This window comes from Tympanuchus pallidicinctus, unplaced genomic scaffold, assembly GCF_026119805.1.
Source record: "Tympanuchus pallidicinctus isolate F22 unplaced genomic scaffold, pur_lepc_1.0 scaffold8, whole genome shotgun sequence".
NCBI lineage: Eukaryota > Metazoa > Chordata > Aves > Galliformes > Phasianidae > Tympanuchus > Tympanuchus pallidicinctus.
The window spans coordinates 631,239-651,536 of record NW_026294802.1 but is presented as its reverse complement, the minus strand read 5'-3'; the positions used below and the strand labels follow the sequence as shown (position 1 = coordinate 651,536).

At 36.3% G+C, this 20,298-nt stretch overlaps 1 protein-coding gene across 2 annotated transcripts in view; it reads left to right on the top strand.

The window, feature by feature from the left end:
• PIK3C2G (phosphatidylinositol-4-phosphate 3-kinase catalytic subunit type 2 gamma) overlaps positions 1–20,298 on the top strand; it is a 200,105-nt gene that overhangs the window by 10,546 nt on the left and 169,261 nt on the right. For both annotated transcript variants that reach the window (XM_052668620.1, XM_052668619.1), the window contains exons 4-7: positions 3,278–3,435; positions 6,095–6,206; positions 13,430–13,532; positions 18,965–19,035. In XM_052668620.1, the coding sequence (XP_052524580.1) occupies positions 3,278–3,435; positions 6,095–6,206; positions 13,430–13,532; positions 18,965–19,035 (444 nt within the window). The remainder of the gene's footprint in view (positions 1–3,277; positions 3,436–6,094; positions 6,207–13,429; positions 13,533–18,964; positions 19,036–20,298) is intronic.

Sequence of the window (20,298 nt, the reverse complement as noted above, 5' to 3'; positions counted from 1 at the left end):
GAATATAGTTTGTGAAATAAGTCTTATTTTCTTCCATTTACTTGAACAATATTAATGCCTGTGCAGGTCAAAGCAGGAGGAAGTACTGGAGGAACCAACTGACTGACAGCAGAATATCTTGATGAAATGCTGAATTTAGCAAGCCAGAAAAATACTTTTAATTATTGTTTACAGTTACAAGTTAATAGTGTTTCTTAATGGGATAGAGCACTTTTTTTTTTTTTTTTTTTTTTTTTACTTAATCTTTATTAGAATAAGAAACTGTTTAAAAACAGCAGCAGTAAGAAATGTATGTTTTTCAGATCGTCTGTGCAGTTTCATTCTCCATTGTAGATATTCACTGATAATACAATCAAGTTGTTAGCTCAAATGCATGTTTGGGGTTCCTTTTCCCCAGAAAATTAGCTGGAAAATATAACACCTTTTTAAAAATCAGTTTTTAATTAATTGATTGTATTTAAGGGCAACCAGCCTGTTTCTCTTAAAAGAAAGAAAAATTGTACCTTGTGATGCTCTCAAGTTAATAGTGAATGTATTTTAGATTCATAGAGTGGGTGGTTGGCCTCAAAACGTATTCAATCACATAGAATCATTGAATGGTTTGGGTTGGAAGGGTCCTTGAAGATCATCTAGTTCCAACTCCCCTGCTATAGGGGAGCTGACACGTATCTCAGATTGTTTCTTTTCCACAGTTCCTCAGTCTGAACCCTGTTCTTGACTGTGTCCACCTGACAGCCTTTCCTCTCAAGCATTAGATTTTATGTCCAAACATTATACATTTAACTTTGCAATCTGATTATTAAAAAAGTTTTCTTTTTTTTTTTTTCTCAATAAATGAGTTTATTTCTAAGGTTAAAAAGATGAATAGAATTAAGCCATTCCCGTTCTGCAGTACCTTGTTTAACATGCACCACTAGCAAGTACTCTTTTAATAGCAAAATAGGAATAGTCTTTGCTTTCTTGTGTCACACAAGAAGGTATTCTCAGGAGAAAATGTCATAACAAAAAAAAAGACCAAAAATATTCATCAGTTCACAAATAACTAATATTTTCTGTCTTAGCAGATGAGCATACTTCCATTCCCCACAGAATCTCAATAGCTGTCAGTTCTAATCAGAAGTGATTCAAACTCTGTTGTGTGAACTTTCAGCTCCAGCACGTAACTCAAATAGAAACTCATCATGTTTTCTTCTAGGTAATATTTGTACAGACAGTAGTCTATAATCGAAACATTTCATTGTACATACACAAACTTTAAAAGAGTTTTCTAAATCTATTTATCAGGTTTCTTTTACAATTATGGACATAGCCATAGTGAACGTTAATCCACAAATGCTTTCAGAATACATCTTTAAGTGTTTGATTCCAGAAGATGCCAGGCTGACAAGCCAAGTGCTCAGTGGTGCAAATACAGAGTTTTTTCAGCTGTTTTTGTCTTCAAAGATATGCTCTGCACTACAGAGAAATACTTGTGTTTTGCAATAGCAAATCCCTATAAATATCACTTGTTTCTGTAAATGACGATTTCCTACAGCGCAGAAAGTGGCGTGGGATTTCACACAATACTTCTACAGCACTTCAGTTATGCTTTGGAAGATCAAGTATTTCAGAATTCTGGGATGAACATGTTTTGCCCTCCAGTCCAGACCCAAAGGAAGCTCTTAATCAATTAAAGACAATGCATAGCCATAAACGCTTTCTGGAACTGAATATGTTTTTATCTAAAAGGCATAAAATGCAAATTTCTGATGCCATATAATCTTAAAAAATAGACCAACTGCAGGTAGGGAAAGAGGTGAGGTTTGCTTTGCTTTGAAATGCCTGCTGGCAAGTTGAGAGGGTGATGCATGCTTTGCAGGTCTACATAACCCATTAGTTTGATGCTGGAGAATAAGTAGTGAAGTTTTCTCTCTTATTCAGTCCTTGGCCTTCTTAGAGAAACAGGTAAAAAGAGGGAATTCAGTGCTAGGAGAAAGCTTTATGTGTACATTTCTCAGAAAAGAAATAGACTGACATCACATACAGAGGTCACCAAAGCAGCTTCTGTAATATAATGACTTTTTACTATGAGTATAAATCTATCTTACATACTAAAAGCATTGTCAAGCCTCATTTCCTCTTACTCCACTGAAACATCATGGCCTCTGACTTCTCATTATAAGAAATAGGCTGCTACACTGGATTATTAATTATGGAAGCCTAGGCTTTGTCTTCTTCCTCTTTATTCTTTTATATTTTTTTTGTTTTCCTTATTCTATAGAAATATATGGCATAAAAGAACAGTTCATACTGTTGAGAATTGCGCAGCAGCTCCAAGGCAAGGGGGCATAATAATGAAGAACTTTCTGTGAGAGAATCATAGCTCAAAATACGCTGTAATGAGAAAGTGTATTAAGTGCTGCCAGCTCAGTCACTACAAAATGCTGCTGAAGCTAACAAAGAACATGAGATGCTTAGTACAGGATGTTTGAGTTTAGCTACTAAAATATTCAGGCCAATTAGTGAAATGTAAAGCTTCAGCTGGTACAATGTGTACCGTTACCTGCAGCTGCAAAGTGTATTTGCTTAAAAAGCAAGTTTAATCTCAGCTGACAAACATAATACCTGTGACTAGTGTTCATTAGGAAGTGGCACCTCTGGAGAAATTAATTTCTGCAAGTCTTTGGTAATTGAAAGGAGGAGGGGCAATTTATTTTATAGGTAATGGTATATAAGATCAGAAGGACTTAGAGACTCTACTAGATACTGTGCTTTAAATACATTTACATAAATACCCAGGGTTTCAGTAATGAAGATTTCAGATTGGATCCTGGAGCAGAGGGAAAAGAGAGACTTCTTAAGATTTTGCATAGAAAGCATGTTCCTGTATTCATTTTGACCAGCTGTCCTATTCACAGCTGTCTGTGCACATGTTCTTGGTTAGCTTTATATTAAAACTCTGATATTAAAGCACATATTTCAGTACCCTCATTTCTACTGTTCTAGAATTCACATCACCATACACTGAAGTTTGTGCTTAAACTCCTTATGGATTCACTGAGGTTAGGCTCAGCAGTGGTCTTGTGAAGTTCTGTGAAGATTTGTACGGAAGGTTTTCATATTAAGTAAAGGGATATACAGTTATTTCACTAATGTACAAAAACATTTTCCTCTCTGCACAAAATTTAATTCCTGTCACTTTTCTAAATACTGTTATTGTTGGAATCTTGTAGAATTTTTGTTTTTCTTTTTTTGTTTTTATTCCTTTTAAAGCACAATTTCATCATGTCCTTTTCAGAATAAGAAACACCTATCCTGCTTGTGATTTGAAGACAAACACTGGAAAGATCTGGAGTGTTGCAACAAAGTTCCCAGACCACGTTCTTGATAAAATAAGATTCAGAATCAGTATCTGGACAGATTCTTCACCATCTCCTCTGCTTCTTACACAACATGGTAAATGATTGAAGTATCCATATGTTTCTGTTCCATTGAGATGATAACAAAATAAATTTGTTAACTGGAAAGATATTTAGAGAGTAAGCCTTACGTGAGTTCTGAGCACATTCATTCAATGAATTTGCCATAAAAGTAAAATCTCATAGTAAGTAAAATCTCAGCTTTGCTAATATGTAGATTCCTACTTTCTTTAATCATAATCAGGACCAATTCTGGTGGTATAAAATGCGGCCAACATTCAAGCTTTGGTTCATAAGAAAGTTAAGCTAATTTAAAATGTAAAGGTAGTCCCCATTCAGTCATGGAACTTTTCACATCATTAACTCTACTGCTAAACTGAAGACTTAAGAGTCTTTGATTGTTAAGACACCTCTGCACCCATGTTCATAAAATGACACGGGAGAAATCCCAGCTGGATGTAAGAAAAAGGACCATAATTGCAAATTGGAACAGTTTGCCCATAGAGGTCATGGAGTTTGCGTCCTTGGAGTTTTTTAAGATCTGGCAGGAGAAAACACAGAGCAAGATGATTTGAATTCAGTATTCACCCTCCTTCAGGCAGGAGACTAAATTAGATGGAATTCCTGAGGTTCGTCTCAACATGATTACTACTGTTTACAGGAAGCTGCCACTGCCACAGTGCATTCTGTACCCATAGTGAATGGGAGAAGCTTTGATTCCGTCTCTAGTAATTTTTACATCTTTATCCACAAATGGATAAAAGAAAGAAATAAAGAATAAATCCCCTCCATGCTGCTCATTATGTGATGTTTTGTGTATGCAAAGATTTTTTGACCATATTAATGGTCAAAATATTAATTAATAATTTAGCAAAGGATTCCACATTTATTTATACAAGCTTGGTTACTTGTATTTGTATTTGTACTTGTATTTGGAGCATCTCCACAGTTAATGGAAAGCCTGGAAAAATTTTGAATAATCTTCAATCAAAATTTTGTGAATACCATGATATTTAAGGCTAAAGGTCTTGGGCCATTTGGAACAGAATGGTTGAAGTACAGTGTTTTCTCCCATCTAACATAAAGAATGGAAAGAATTGTTCTAGAAGAACTGGCAAAGAAAGGAAAAAAAAATAGATCTCAGAGTACAAATAAATGATGGTTACATGTTTCAGTTCTTTTTTCCAGAATGATTTGATCAATATGCATCTTATGATCTTAATTCAAGATTCTGTACCTTTCTCCTTTCTCTGGTGTGGGTAAATTTAACAAAAAAGCTTTGCAGTTCACATATCAAAGTACCTATGAGGACTTGATGAAGAAAGCAAGTTTTCAAAGAGCTGGTTACTTAATACCAGTAAACCTGATAGAAATTGTGTAATCTAGGGAAGAAAACTGTCCCTGTAGATAAAATGAAAACTTCCAAAAGGGAACTTCTGAATCTGGGACACTTTTCTTTAAAAATTACCTATGGTAATTAACTCTTTTATTTCATTTTTTTTTTCCTTTCTTTTTTTTTTTCTTAACTTTCTTAATTGCAACTACCTTCTCTAAAAATGTTAGCAATTCTCTGATGATTTTTCAGTATCGCTTTCCCTTAAACTTCCCTGCAGAAACAATTCTGCATTTCTTGGTTTGTTTTAAAATAATCCTGTCGAAATTCTCGGCCAGGTTTGCCAGTGTGACTTTGTTGATTCAGAAAACTATTAAACTCAATGGAAAGTGAATGATTAGACAGTTTGCAACTGATGACTGAATCTGGAGCAGTGTAAAAAAGTCAACACAGAAATGTGAATTCCACATTCAATTTTTGTGGAATTTATTTAACTGTGACTACTTTCCATTTCTTACATGGAAGAGTTCACTTGAAACTTATATTGAAAGCTCCTGGAGCCACTTGTTTTGAAGAGATAAGGAAATACCAAGAATGGAAAAGAAAGGAAAATCTGCTTTGGCTTTTCTAAGTTTCTATTGCAGACAGTGAGATTGCCTTGGAATTGTGGAAGAAGTTCAGACTTTATCTTCCATTGCGAAACCACCTCGATACAAAAACTTTTCACTGAAAAGTCAGAAGTGGTTTCTGCTAAAGAGAGGTATCTCCGGTTTGAAGCATCAGTGCTGCTGGAGTACACACTGTATGCCTATAAAGAGCAAACCTATGAGGCATACTTGAAATCTGACTACCACATTATTGTTTGCAGTTTTTGATCAGTTCTTCTTGTAGCTTTTACATTAGTTTGCTTCTTGATTATGACTAATTAAACTTACATACAATTACGAGAAAATTTTGGAGCCTCCCTGCAACAAAATCTCAACTTTTGCATTAGGCCATGTTCATACACAGGAAATGTACTGAGATACCCATTAGGAACATGGCTCAGTATTTACAGATTTAAAAGATCAACTATTCACTACTTCCTTTTTTTGGGGGGGGGGCGGTGGGAAGGAGAGTCATTCGGCACTTCATTCCAGTTACCTACTAATCAGTTAGTTTTCTATAAATGGACATTGATTCTGTTAGATGTGGAGTATTTAAAGCAAAATAAATAAAATCAGATGTGGCTTGTTCTAATTCCTCTTGAAACTAGTCTCCAGCAATAGTAACCAATTAGAAATAAATTCTCATTTAGTTAAGAATGCAGCCTGAAATTCTCTAGCAAGCTACTATAAATTTTTCTTGCTATCTTTATTTAAAGCTGGATGTATCACTCATGACTTAATTGCGGAGATCCTCCGTTGCACAAATCAATACCCAGTCCATGATGAATGTCTTCTAAGTGTTTGTGGCTCTGATGAATTCTTACAAAAGTAAGTATTTAATTAAGAGGTTGTATTGATTATGTATTGCATAATATAAACTGTGCATGGAATACACTTTGCTTATGTGCTTTGTAAACACAGGCATAGAGAAAGTTAAGAGTATTATGTTCTGAACATGTGTAGTTGCTTAAATACCTGGATCACATTGTACAAGAATCACAGCTCATCTGCTGGAGAGATGAAGTGCTAGATAAAATAATATATTTTTGTAATATAAAGGGAATATTTTAGAAGCTATCTTGTTCTCAGTATAAAGATTACTGGAACTAGCCAAGAGCAAGACAGCTTGAGTAATAAAAGTAATGTAGTCTTCAGAGGAATTAAATGACACACAGCGCAACATAGCCAGTTTGTACACTTCTGTGCTTACACAGGTAAGCAAGTCAAGTGTTCAGATGTTTCCATTCAATTATAGTTTGCTACTGAAGATGGAGACATTAACATTCCCAATCCCTCTCTTTACTTGCTCAAATCTCTGCAAAGCAGGAGCTGGAATAACAGAGCACCTCCTGAAAAGCTGCAATACTATAACCACTGAGCAGGGAATCAGGCCATACGTAGATCCCATTACATGAGATGGCCTGGGCTGCTGGGGTTTTGGTGTGTTGTTTTTTTGTTTTAGATTTTTTTTTTTTTTTCCATGTCTCTTCTCATTTCATATTAATTTCCAAAGAAAAGGGAAATAATGAGCCTTTGTGTTGAGAGTGAGCTCAGCATTTCAGTGTAGTGTACAGCATGTTCTAAATAGTTTTATTTTCACTGTTGAGCACAACTCATCAATAGTGGACTGTTTAAATTCCTGCACTTGCAGAATCTATGCATGTCTCATTAGCAGTGACACAAGGTCAATGATGTTCTCATCTTTTTTTCCTTTGCTCCTTCACTGTCTTGCAGGCAGGACAGGGCTGCACTTCTGGCTTCAGCAGCTTGTAATTTTACTCTGCACTGTAATAATTCAGCTTCCTTTCTTCTGCCTCCCCATCAGAGTCCCGAATCTGAAATTTGAAACCCTAAACTAAAATCATCCCATGGGTAGCTTAACAGCCTGTGGAGTTGCCTCAGGGTTAATTTTTTTCCTATGCCTCGGCTATCTGTTAGAGCAAATTGCTTTCCATACTATGTTGCTAACAGAGCAATTTGAGCAGAGTTCTTCCATACTAGAGTGCATGGAAATCATTAGGGATGAATTCCAATAGAAATTCCCAAAATTATGAGATAGCATAGAAAATTAATACTTTGCTGCTCCTGCTTTATTGTAATCTTGGAAAAAAAAAAAAGTGAAGCCAAAATGGTGACATGATGAATTATTCTTAGACCAGACTGGTTTAGGGAGTCAGATGACATTGTGTAATCTGTCAGAAGCTTTTATCTGCTGTTATATTGGACTGTATTAATGAGCATGCCATCGTGCCTCCTGCAGAAGCACCTGAAAGACTTGATTACTTCCAGAATCCATTTAGCTTTCAGTAGGATGGGGAACAAATACTCATGAAGTGGTGACAGTTACACTTTACACTGCAAAATGTTATCATTCATTATTCCTTTAGTATGGAGACAGCCTTGAGTGCACATCCAGTCTGATTCACAAGGGATTTCAAATACTCAAATATTTAAAAAGTCAGAAACTTGTACATAGATTGCAGTTAAGACCATAACTAATAGAGCAGTATGCGAAACTCTGATTTGGAATCTCCTTGGTTTCTGATTTATTTATTTATTTATCTATCTATCTATCTATCTATCTATCTACCTATCTATCTATCTATCTTATCCCTAATGATTTCCATATACTCTGCTATGGAAGAACTCTGCACAAATTGCTCTGTTAGCAACATAGTATGGAAAGGAATTTGCTCTAACAGATAGCCCAGTCATAGCGAAAAAAAAATATTTATTTATTTATTACTGATCAGTAATAATAGCCTTGCCTCAAACCACAGGCTTTCTTTTTCTTCCTACACTTCTTTTTCCTGCAAGGTTTTCTTGCAGCATCTGTAGTGTGCTATCAGGAACCATCGCCACCTTCTCCCTGCACCTTTTGTCACCATAAGGTGAATGTTAATAGCTTCCCCAGCTCATTTCACACACTTATTTTTTTCACATGTTCACTGTAAATGCATCTGGATGCAGAGCATTGCCCTTGAAAGAAAAGAGGAGTAAAAATCTTTCTCATCAATTTTTACCACTGTTTGCATCCATAGCTTAGTTCTGCCTTCTGTCTCTGTGTTTGCTAACTGAGGCTGTTGTCTCCACTCCTTTACACTTGTCCTGTTCTTGATCTTCATTTCTTGGAGGGCCATTTATTATTTCTGAAAATCTTCTCTTTGTCATTCCTTGTCCCAAGTCTTATACATCTACTTTTAAATTTTGCTTTTAGTTTCCCATATCTCTTTAATTTTAGAATGTATGCCCCGAAAAATGATTTTGTGATGCCCTTTATGAAAGATGTTAAATAAAAGTAAATTATACTGTGATTAAGCAGCTAGTATCAAATAACTCAATGCCAGCAGCAAGTCAAAAAAAAGCCCTTGCCATCTGAAAGCAATGAATCAATCTTCCATTTAGACTATTTTTTGCCTTTGGAGCTGCAGACCAGAAGCTCAGGGCATCCTGAGGTGCCTAATAGAACAATGTATGTGCCTGTATGTAAGAATTTTGGACTCTTGTTTATTGATCTGTCTGTTGTTAATAAAGAGAAGTTGCAATGCAGACCCAGCAATGGCTGTCATCCAGGAATGGTTATAAGCTTTATTTCTAAACATATATCTTTTTACTTTATTTTTGAAGGTATCAGATTTTTTAATATACCTTTTTTCCTATGTATTTTTAATGCCATCTACATTCTACCGTGGTGTAACATTCACATTACCTTATTGCTTTGCAGTTCAGTCAACACAGAGAGCAGGAGTTTGGAACAGAAACAACTAATGCTTATCATTTATACTCTAATGCTTGTCTGTGACCTTACTGATGACCTTTTTTTTTTTTTTTTTTTTTTTTTTGCCTTGCTAATTATATTCTCTGAGAACTGAGACCTAAATAAGAATTGGTTTCCAGTCAAAGTTAAGTTTAAGCTATTAATTACAGGCTGGCCATAGTTATAATCAGGCAGATTGGGATCATTACAAGCAAGCACCTTTTGGATGAATAAAAAAAAATAAATCATTTTCTCTTGTCACTGTGGATTGTGTCTTATTCAGAGCTGCTTGCTACTCAGCTAAGTATTAAAAAAAAGCAGTCATCTGATGCTGGTGAAACTGCATTTGGATTAGGAGCTTGTAGCACGTGAGAGAACATTGATGAAGAGAGTCAAGATCATCTAGTGATGAGAGAATTCAAAGGGTGAGGGATTTTCCCTTTCTCTGCTTCAGATATATTGTGGGACCATAAGCAAGTCACTTTGATTTCTTCATTTCCTTGTCTCTTTAAGAGAAAGACTGTCTTTCACTTTGTCTTTTGTCATGGAGTTTTCGTCAAAGCTGTATTCCCCAGAAAATATTTCAGCAAAAATAGGGGGAAAACTGGTAATAATATGGCATTGTTTTGTATTTTCTTTACAGAGCTCAGAGCTCTTACAATGATAGTATCCTCGAAAAATGGCTATATTGCTTTTCTTTTTAGTACAGAGTAATAGATCTGCAAGAGTCCAGGCCTGGGGTATAGTTAGAAGATAGTCTGTCAATCCATGGCAAAATTTCACCACTGTTTTTGGTAGCTCACTATTTATGTAGGACAACTTTCCATTTAATTTTACAGAGATAAATTCATTTTGTCTAGTCTGCTGTGTCACAATATCTATAAAAAAATTATTTTTGCATTTGTGCAAATAAAATCCAGTCATAAAATCAACTGTAAGGCCAGTACATCTGCCTACAGCATTTCAGTCAGCATTGCTGTGTCAATAAAGGATTTGTTGATGTACAGTATCTGCCTGACACAGCAGAGCTAACACAAACCACTGTGAAGTGTAGTTATAACCGCAAAATTGAACTTTGGTGCAGTTATTTTGCCTGCAAGCATGATGAAGTGGAATAACAATGCTGATCAAAGTTTTTGTATGTCTGTGGTACAAAATTATAATCAAAGAGGAATGTTCTGTTAGTTTAAATTTGTTTGTTTTTTAGCATTGGCTTGGCTTAAAGTTGGGATTATAAGGGGAATCAACATGCTGGAGGAATCAGGGAAAAAGAGAGTGAGGACACAAAAGCATGTTTGTTTATAACCTTGTTGCTATAGTTGTCCTGAGACAGAAGGCAGGGCAGAATGGAAAGAGCAGAAATAATGTTGGGGTAAAATAAAGGAATGGTTGGGACTGTGAAGTCTGGGGGCAGCCTTGGATGCCGCAGCCGTGAGATAGTGGAGTTCAGGATCTTACATGGAAGAAACAAGGTGAAAAGTAGATGATTTAAACCCTGGATTTCAGGAGAGCTAGCTTTGACCTCTTCAAGGACTTACTTGAATGAATTCCATGAGCTAGAGCATTGGAAGCTAAGGGGACCCAAGATAACTGGCTGTCATTTAAGCACCACTTCTTCCAAGCTCAATATTGGTGTATCCGTAAGAGTAAGAAATCAGGCAGAGATGGCAGGAGATTCACATGGATGAGGTGGGAATGTTGTCAGGGCCTGCAGGGATGTGACAAGAAGGACTGAGGCCCACTTGGAATTAAATCTGGTGAGGGAGGTAAAGAACATCAAGAAATCTTTAAGTATGTCAACAGCAAAGGGAATACTAGGAAAAATGTGGGCCTGCTGCTGAAAGAACTAGAAAGTAACTAAAAACTTACTGAGTACTTTGCTTCAGTCTTCACTGCTAAGACTGCCCCTTGGGAATTCCAGAGTCTGGAGGTAAGAGAGAAAGTCTGGGGAAAGAGTCCTCCTTGTTGGAGGAGGATCTGATTAGAGATTGTCTAGGCAAACAATGCATACAAATCTATGAGCCCCAGTGTTATACACCCACAAGTACTGAGGTAGTTGGCAGAAGTGATCGCCAAACTGCACTCTATTGTCTTTGAAGGGTGTTGGAGAATGGAAGAGGTGCGTAAAGATTGAAGGAAGGCCAATTTCTCTCCAGTCTTCAACAATGTCAAAAAGGAGGAAACTACAGGTCAGTCAGCCTCACCTCCATCTCTGGGAAGGTGGTGGAACAACTTATTCTGCATGTTGTCTTCAAACAAATGGAAGAGAACAAGGTTATCGGTAGTCATCAACATGGGTCCACAAAGGGGAAATTACACTTGGCAGGTCTAGTGGCCTTCTTTGATGTCATCTCTGACTGGGTAGATGCAAGGATGTTGTGGATGTTGTGTACCTTGACTTCAGCAAGGCATTTGACTCTGTTTGCTATATCATTCTCATAGGTAATCTTTGGAAGTGTGAGATAGATGAGTGGACAGGGAGTGGATTGAGAACTGTCTGACTGGCAGAGCTCAGGGGATTGTAATCAATGGTACAGAGTCTAGGTTGGAGGCCTGTAATTGATAGTGTTCTGCAGGGGTTGATACTGGATCCAGTCTTGTTTAACATCTTCATCAATGACCTGAAAAAAGAAATAGAATGCACCTTTAGCAGGTTTGCTGATGACACAAAGCTGGGAGGAGTGGTTGACGCACCAGAAGGCTGTACTGCCATTCAGCAAGTCTAGAGTGTTGGGGGTGGAGGAACCTTATGAGGTTTTACACAAGGAAATGGAGAATCTTGCACCTGGGGAGGAATAAACTCATGCATCAGTACTGGTTAAGGGCTGAGCTGCTGGAAAGGAGCTCAGCAGAGAAGCACATGGATGTCCTCGCAGACGACAGGTTGGCCATGAGCCAACATTACAAGATACATGAATTTCTTGTAATTGTACAGATGGCAATTATGTGCAGCACATTTATTTATGTTTAACCATTCATTTGTGCTGAAGTCTTCTGCTGTTGTCTCTTCCCTACTTCATTCTCTTCATTCTTTCTGTGATCTATTCATAGAGGCAGGGATGGTTTTTTGGAAGTAAATTAAGCTGCTTTTATTTAGACATTCTATCAGAAGTCCTTCATAGGTAGAAAGAAACCTTCTACATCTGAATTCTGAGTACTCTATGATACTTAAAAAGAAGAGAAAGGAATCAGCTTTTTTTTCTTTCATAGTCCAGGGAGTTCTGAAACAACTTGCTTTTCTGAATCTGAATAAATACAGAATATTCCTTTTGACATTCTTGTGTCTGGAGCCTTAAAAGAAGCAGCATGAAACTAATTGAACACACACTCGAGTTGTAACTGATGATGCATATTAGCTTGTTTTGGCGATGAATTTGCCTTTGCAAAAATCAATGTCACTTTTCCCAGCTACTAATCCTAAAGGATTTTTTTTAATGTAAAAATATTGTTCCCTTAACTCTGCAATTAATTTTTGCATTACTTCATCTGATTAAAACAAGAAAAGGAAGGGAGATTCTAGAAATACTTTTGTTCCAAGTAGTTTTGATAGTGATAAACTAAAGTTGTATTATCTTGGCAACTTCTTCTAAGTTACAAGTGGACTAAAAGCTGCTCTGATGAGGCAAATAAGAAAAAAAGAACTTACCTGCTAATTAAAGTGTGCCTGACCGGCAGAGTACACTGTAGGAACCACTCCATAACCACTCTGTCTTAATGAGTAGATGTCTGTGTCTGACTTTAGCTGGCAAATGATTTGATGAGACAGAAAATTGACTTGCAGCTTCTTTTACTGTCTTTACGTGAGCTGCAAAGTGCTAGAACTTAGATTTCTTTGAGAATTGGGGGCCACCTGTCTTAACGTATGTGATTTCTAAGCCTATAGTTAATATTTGATTGTCAGATTGAGATTAAAACACTGCAAGTCATCCTACAGTGGTGCATGTATAACCACGGTACTTTGTACAGTTGCCCTAATTTGGGATTGAAGAATACATTAATAGTCTTAAAGTTTGAGAGTACAATGCAGTTTGTTTAGAATATTCTTTCTGTTTCATTGTTGTTCTTTTATAGAAATCAATGGCTGAAGTTATAACCACGTGTTTCACAAGGGAATAAGCCAGAACCAAACTCCATCAGTCTGCACAGATGTAGAAGCCAGGCTCTGATTTTATGTCATTCAATTTGCTTTGCACTGAGAATGTATTCCACCTGTTCTTTTAGGAGAATGACAGAAAAGGAAAATAATAGAAATGATAAGCAGAGATAACCATTTGTTTTCCTCCCCAAACTGTAGTAATCATAGTTTGGGCAGCCACGAGAGTCTTCGCAAGGCAACCACTGACATTCATCTTCATCTACACACCACTACAAATTTGAAGCAAAGTTTGGCTCGAATGGTAAGTCTGCTTTTTTTCATCCTCTTTCTTTCAGCATGCCTGAAGCAATAAAGTCCCACCAATCCTTTTATGTAGCAACCTGCAGTAATAATTAAAGAGATTATTTGCTTTTCTGTTTATACATATTTTATTGCCAAACTCTTGTTGAAACATACAGGGAAATCTCTCTGCTTTGCTCTTGTGTTTACATCTAATGTCTCACTGTAGAGAACGCACAGCTGAAAAAGATTAGAGGCAATCTTTTTAGAAAAAAATCATTTTTATTAGACTTTAATGATGCTAATGATTTCAGTTTGTTAAGGACACATTATTTTATATTGGTCTTTCTATGTTTTGAAATATAACAAGGGAAAAAAAGATATGGATTCTGGTCACTATTACTGACAGCCAAAGCCTGTTGAATTACAATATGTGTTTGTGCGTGTGTGAGGTGCCTTAGAATGTCTGTGTGTGTTTGTACACGTGCATATGCCCTTAGAGAAAACATCATTTTATCAGTTTAAGTTCAGAGAGATTTGTATTCAGGTTATTTGAGATTAAGTAGCCTTTGAAACAGATTGCTGAACTTTAATGACACTGATTTATGCTAATAAATGTGAATTTTATTCCCAGTGGACTGCCTTGAATTACCTCTAACACAAAGTTTGCAGTACAGCAGAAACTTTGATGTTCTGGACAGTTTTCACTGACAGCACTGATTCTCTTCACAGATGGTTCCAATTACCTGCTTTGAATAGGTGTGCTATCACTTTGGTCTGTCAAAATATGAGTTAGGTGATGCATACCTGACCAAAAATAAAAGGGGCATCCTTTTAACTTGTAAATGTCACCTAGATAAACTTCAAGTTCAAAATCATTAAGAAAGGAGTATTGTGAGGCCAAATATATATATTTTTTCTTCTTCTAGTTAACACTTCTACTATTCAATAAATAATCACAGAATAATCTCGTGCTAATTTGTAAAGCTATGGCTTAAATTATTGGCACTATTCACTGTAAATATTATTTATTTAATTATTTATTTGGGAAGACCATTGATTCTTCTTGGTAGAGCATTGCCCAAGAAGAAAGTAATATTAGGAAACACAGGAGTTTTCATCACCAGGTCACTTCTTCAAAAATGATTCAGATCAATGGATTGTCAACGTCGTGTTCTCAGACTAGAGTAAATTAGTTGATGTTTACATGTGCCTTTGGAAGGGAGTAAGGTGGTGCCCACCTTATGTGTCCTTTTTCAGCCTGCCTTCATTTACAGCAGTAAAAATAAGATATCTGGTGACCCTTGGAATTAGTTTTTTTCTTGAGAAGTAATACCTTATTGTCATTTAACTGTTGTTCAAATCGAGGCAGGAATCACTATAATTTCTATTGTCTGTGTTAATCGAGTAGTAAACTTAAACAGTGTAAAAAGTCCTTTCTTGGTGTTAGGTTTGTGACAGTACATCCTGTATTAAGAGGTGGGAAAAAATCTTTAATTATTTTTTTCATATCATGCTGCCAAACAAATCTGATTAAGTATAATTACAGACACATCTAAGTCTATGCAGAGGTAGATAGATCCTCTTTTAAGTCAGCACCTCTGTGAAACAGAAAAGGCATTATGGACCCTTCTGCTGGGTAGCTGCTAATCTCCATTATTTTCTGTGTGAGAATAAAAGTGATATGAATTAGAAGTTTGATAGAAAGACATTTTGTTACTTACATGCATACAGGATGTACTGAAGGTATTTTGAACATGAATGCACTGAAAAGTGGAGCCTGCAAACAGCTTGTCACATACTCTTTTTCAGGCTAACAAACCAATGATTGATTCTCTACAAGATGCTCTGTATTCAAATGAAAAAAAAAAACAAAAAAGCAACAAATCTCTTGTTTGCTGCATATGGATCTGCTGTTAGAATAGATTCTCAGAATTATTCGCTCTGGAACCTAAAGATATATATGTACAGAATTCTCTTCTGAGGATTAAAATCTTAACTTGTGTGCAAGGAAATCAGAACTCTACACCAACAGTGCAATACTTATTAAGGCACACTTTACATTGTGAAAATCTGGATGCAGTTAAAATTTCTATCTGTGTATGCAAATAAATATTTCACAATTATACTTAAAGATGATATAATCAGCTGCCTACAAGTTATATGCAATTAATTTTTTTTTAAATTGAGTATTTACAGTCTTTGGCCAGTAACTGTTTGCAATTCTTTTGTGAATTCATCTGAAAAACATATACTTGTTAAGGTGAATATTTGCTTTCTTTCATTCTGTGGGAAGCTAACTTTCTGTGTTATGATATATTCATAAAGAAGAAATTGTTTTGAACTGAGCAGTTGCAAGCAAGAAATTTGGCCTGAAGCTTTACTTGGAATCACAGACTTTTGAGCTAGTGCATGACCTTTAATTTGAATTTGTTTGTTTGCTTTTCAGTCATAAGATTTACAGCCTTAGTGCTCTTAAACAAAACTCATTTAAGACACCAAAATGCCAGATTCCTACACAATTCCAAACAGAACTTATGCAGAAGGCTTAAGGTTATCTTTGTATTATATAAATATATTGAAGCTCAGTTTCATTCCATGCAGAGAGACAAAGAGCGTCTCTTGTCAGGAGTGGGAAATTCTGCACCTTGTAGATTTTTTTCCCCACATTTTTTTAATGTACATTTATCAGCGTTACTGGTGCTAATGTTTTACCAAAAGTAATGAGTTGTGTGAACACTCTGAGGAAAGTGATGTCAGTGGTCCATCGTAAGTTTTTTTTTCCCCTTCATTTACATATTTATGTCATTTCAGAGGGACAGTGTAATACCTTAATTAGAATGGAACAATTTTCTTGTGTTTAAGTATCCACTGATATTGTGCAACTGCAAAAATCTCTATGTCCTATTAGCAAGCTCAAAGCCTCCTTCATCTCTGTTGCAGTTTGACAGGTCTAAAAATGAGGTTTAATATACAGCAATGCATTGTGGAGGCCAGGAGCAGAGACAGAGCAGCTCCTGACATTTCACGTTTCACAAAGACTTACAATTACCACATGGAATGATTATGAACAAACAAACAAAAATAGTCTGTCAAGAATTATTTCAGACAAATAACAAACTAGGAAGACAAATTAGCAGTGTTCTGGCCATTAGAAAAAATGTACTGTCACAAAGGATTTGTGGAACTGTAATTATTAACGTACAATAGGGTTTAACCGGGAAGGGTGACATTTTAAGATATCTTCAAGTGAATTATTGATCACTCCTTTATGATATCTGACATGGCTGTGAAAGCTTCAGGCCATACAGATACTTCAGGTTACTAATAATAGCAAAGAGCATGACCAGCTCTTGAGCTGCCATAAGTAATAGACCCAAATTTTTCCTCTGGCTTCAGGGCCTGTGAGAGAGCACTTGTAATAGAAGGAAGAGATTCTGCTTGCAGGCAGGGACACCAGCAGGTCTGTCTGGTCCAGACAAAAGCCACAGTATTTATTTTTGCTCTGGACACAGCCTCTGAATTTCTGGATGTACTGAAACCCACTCTAGCCACAGCAAAATGAAGGACCTGAGTTAGTCTACACTGAGCTCACAAATTCAATTTTATTGCTGCTGTTCTCTGGAACTTGCATCTTCAATGGTTGTAAAATGTATTTGAAAGTCACTGCATTAGAGGCTGTCTATGAAAAATATTTTTTTCTCATTCAGATAAAAAAATATGGGGAAATAATATGGACCTTTTTAAAGAGTTCTTTGGGAACACTTTGGGAATTTTTAGATGCAATAGAGTTTTTTGTTCCGTCTCAGATTGTTATGTGTATGTACAGCTACAGTTTTAAACTGTGTTTACTCTTAGAGAGAATTTGACCTGTGATCTGTAGAATCCATCAGAATTTTCTTCTTTGGAATATGTTACTTCATAGAAATCTGTAGTAATGTTGTAGTTTAATGTCACAAAAGCATATTCATATTTTGACAGCCCTTCCATGTATTAGGTACTTAGGTACTAAATAATTCACATTACTCACCTTTTATGGTAGACTATCAGATCCCCTAAAGCTCTGTGTTCATATCAGTCATATATCTAATTTCTCTCTAAGCATCAGGGCTCACTTCTTCATTGTATGTCATGTTTCCAAGTTCAACCCTCCCCATCCTTTAGCCTTCCTATTGTATGAGAGCAAGGAGGAAATTTGGTGTTTCTCAGGCTTGATCTGTATCTCCAGTCTTAGTACTTTTACTAAACATCTAGCTAATAATTAGCTAATCTAGCTAAAAGCAGAATTAGTGTGAATTAATTCACATTAAGCTCTTCACCAATAAGAGCCTATGGGCTGTTCTGCTCTCCTGCTTCTCAGTAACCTTGTCTTGTGGATTTTAAAGATCTGGATTCAATCATGAGTCAGAAGAAGGGCAGATTTTTCAGGATGTGGTGGTGACCTAATAAACAGGTAGTATATGCCTGGCATAGGCTCAGCTCCATCCATAGGCATTAAAGGAAGCAAATGTGTGTGGCAGGAGAAGAGACTATATCTGAAGAGAAACAGATTTGTTAAGCAGAATGCGTTAATGCAAATTCAGAGAATTGTTTAGGCTGGAAAAGGGTCTCTTGGGATGATATAGTCCAGTCCCCTTGATCAAGCAGAATCCCCAGCTAGCACCTGTGAACTGTACCTGGTCAGGTTCTGAATATCTCAGCAGATATTCCGACCTACTCTACAACCTGTCAGGGCAACATCTTCCAAACCCTGGCCACTCTTGCAATATTCTTTTACCTGTGTTAGGATAGCATTTCATGTGTTTTAATTTGTGTCCTGTTTTTCTTCTTCTGCTAGCAAGTGCTACTGAGAAAAGTCTGGCTCCCTTGACTTTATTTCCTCCCACCAGATATTTGTACACATTGATAAGGTCCCTCCTGAGCTTTCTGTTCTCCAGACTGAACAGAGTCCCAGCTCAGCCTCTCTTTTCTCAAGATGCTTTAGTCCAGTAATCATCTCTGTAACCCTTCAGTAAGAGAAGTCTCTTTAGAGAAGTTGCAAAGGATGGAACAGATGTTCTCCATTCTGTTCTCTCTGAAAAAAATGAGCAGCAGAGAGGTAGTTGATATAAACTAATTTCTGCTTCATTACTTGTATATAACTTGGTTGCAAAATAATGCTTTCTGCTATCTGTAAGAGGAGTGCAGAGCAGGGTTTATTGAGGCCTGACTGCAGTCTTAACTTATATGTAGATAGAAGGAACTAGTATGACAATATGGCTTGTTCTGCTATATAGCATTAGCTAGTGTAATATGACAGAGCTACCACATTAAATTTCTTGAAAGACCAATACATCTTGAAAGGAAAGGATTCCTAAAAGAGTTTGTCGAGTTTGGAAAATACTAAGAAAATCTGTCTAATGTATATTCATCCTATTGTAATTCTGTATCTCATTATATGCTTCTCTGCCACAGCATGAGGATGACCAAGGACAGTTCAGTGTGAATGAGCTGTTAGAGTATACTTGTGCGTGGAGACTGACTCGGTAAGAACACTGCCATTTAGTATTATTTCTGTTTATAGTTATTTGTATTGGTAGTGAGCGTTCTGACCCCAGAGGGCAATTCCAAGCCCTGATGAGCATAGGAATGATACTAAAGAGAAAGCAAGCTGATACTGTGTTTTTAGAATTTTCTTTTCAGACATTACTGATTGCTGAAGAAAAGTCAACAATTGTATATAGATCTAAAAAATTTTTCCCCATTCTCCCTCTTTCTTATTGTTGAGAGTTTCAATGGAGTTTTCATATTTCTCAAACTTTCATGGAATTGACAGAGAGGATTTTAAGAGTAAATACTGTGAAAATAATAGATTTATTTTCATTATCCTTGTGGTTTCACTGTTCAGTGATATTGTATTGTATTTCTTTTGTTCATGCTAGCTATAACGAATTTTAAACTTTGTACTCAAGTGCATCTGACTCTAAATCTAACCTGTCACGGATAAGCACTAAGTGAGATAGATTCCTCATTCAGCTTTCATTATAATCTGCTTCAAAAACTTAGAAAGAAGTGCTGTTTAATGCTTTTTGTAATGTTTTTCATCAATATGTCATAAAGTACTTCACCAAGGAAGTTAGGTGCCACAACTGTCATTTAACAGATGAAGGAGAAACCCAGCTGTGGGCTGTCCAAGACAAATGTTTGGTACTTATTGAATACCCATCTGGTTTCCTAGGAGCATGGTTCAAATTTCCATTCTGGTCTGTTGCTATATGGAGATTAAACTAATTATACAGTCTATATATGCACTGCTTATTCACTGTTTTATTTCTTGTCATGTAAATTATGTGACCTTTTTTATTGCAAAGAAGGTCTTCAGAGAGGATGTGTAATAAAAGATGTTGAGCTGCAAAACAGCTATGTTTCACAAGATTTCCTCTGATGCAGTAATGAATATCTGAAAGCATGGGCAGTAAATACTCTCTTCAATCACGAGTTCATTAAATACTGAAAAAGTAGAAACATGAACTGTGTTAGATTTCTTTTCTGCTTGTCCCATAGATTGTTGATAGTTGAGAGAAAATGTTTTCCAACAGTGATGATCTAGAAAGATCTGCAGTCAGACCGAATACTGTTGACTGCATTTCTAATTTATATGAGAAAAAAAGAGTTAGTAGCTAAGTGACAAAAGTTTGCTGACCATAATGTGCACAGAAGTTGCCTGTGGTGATTTGTAGAAGGATTTTACAGTACTGAGTTCTGTGTGTGATAAAATGGCAGATGAAATTTTGAAATGATAAATGTAG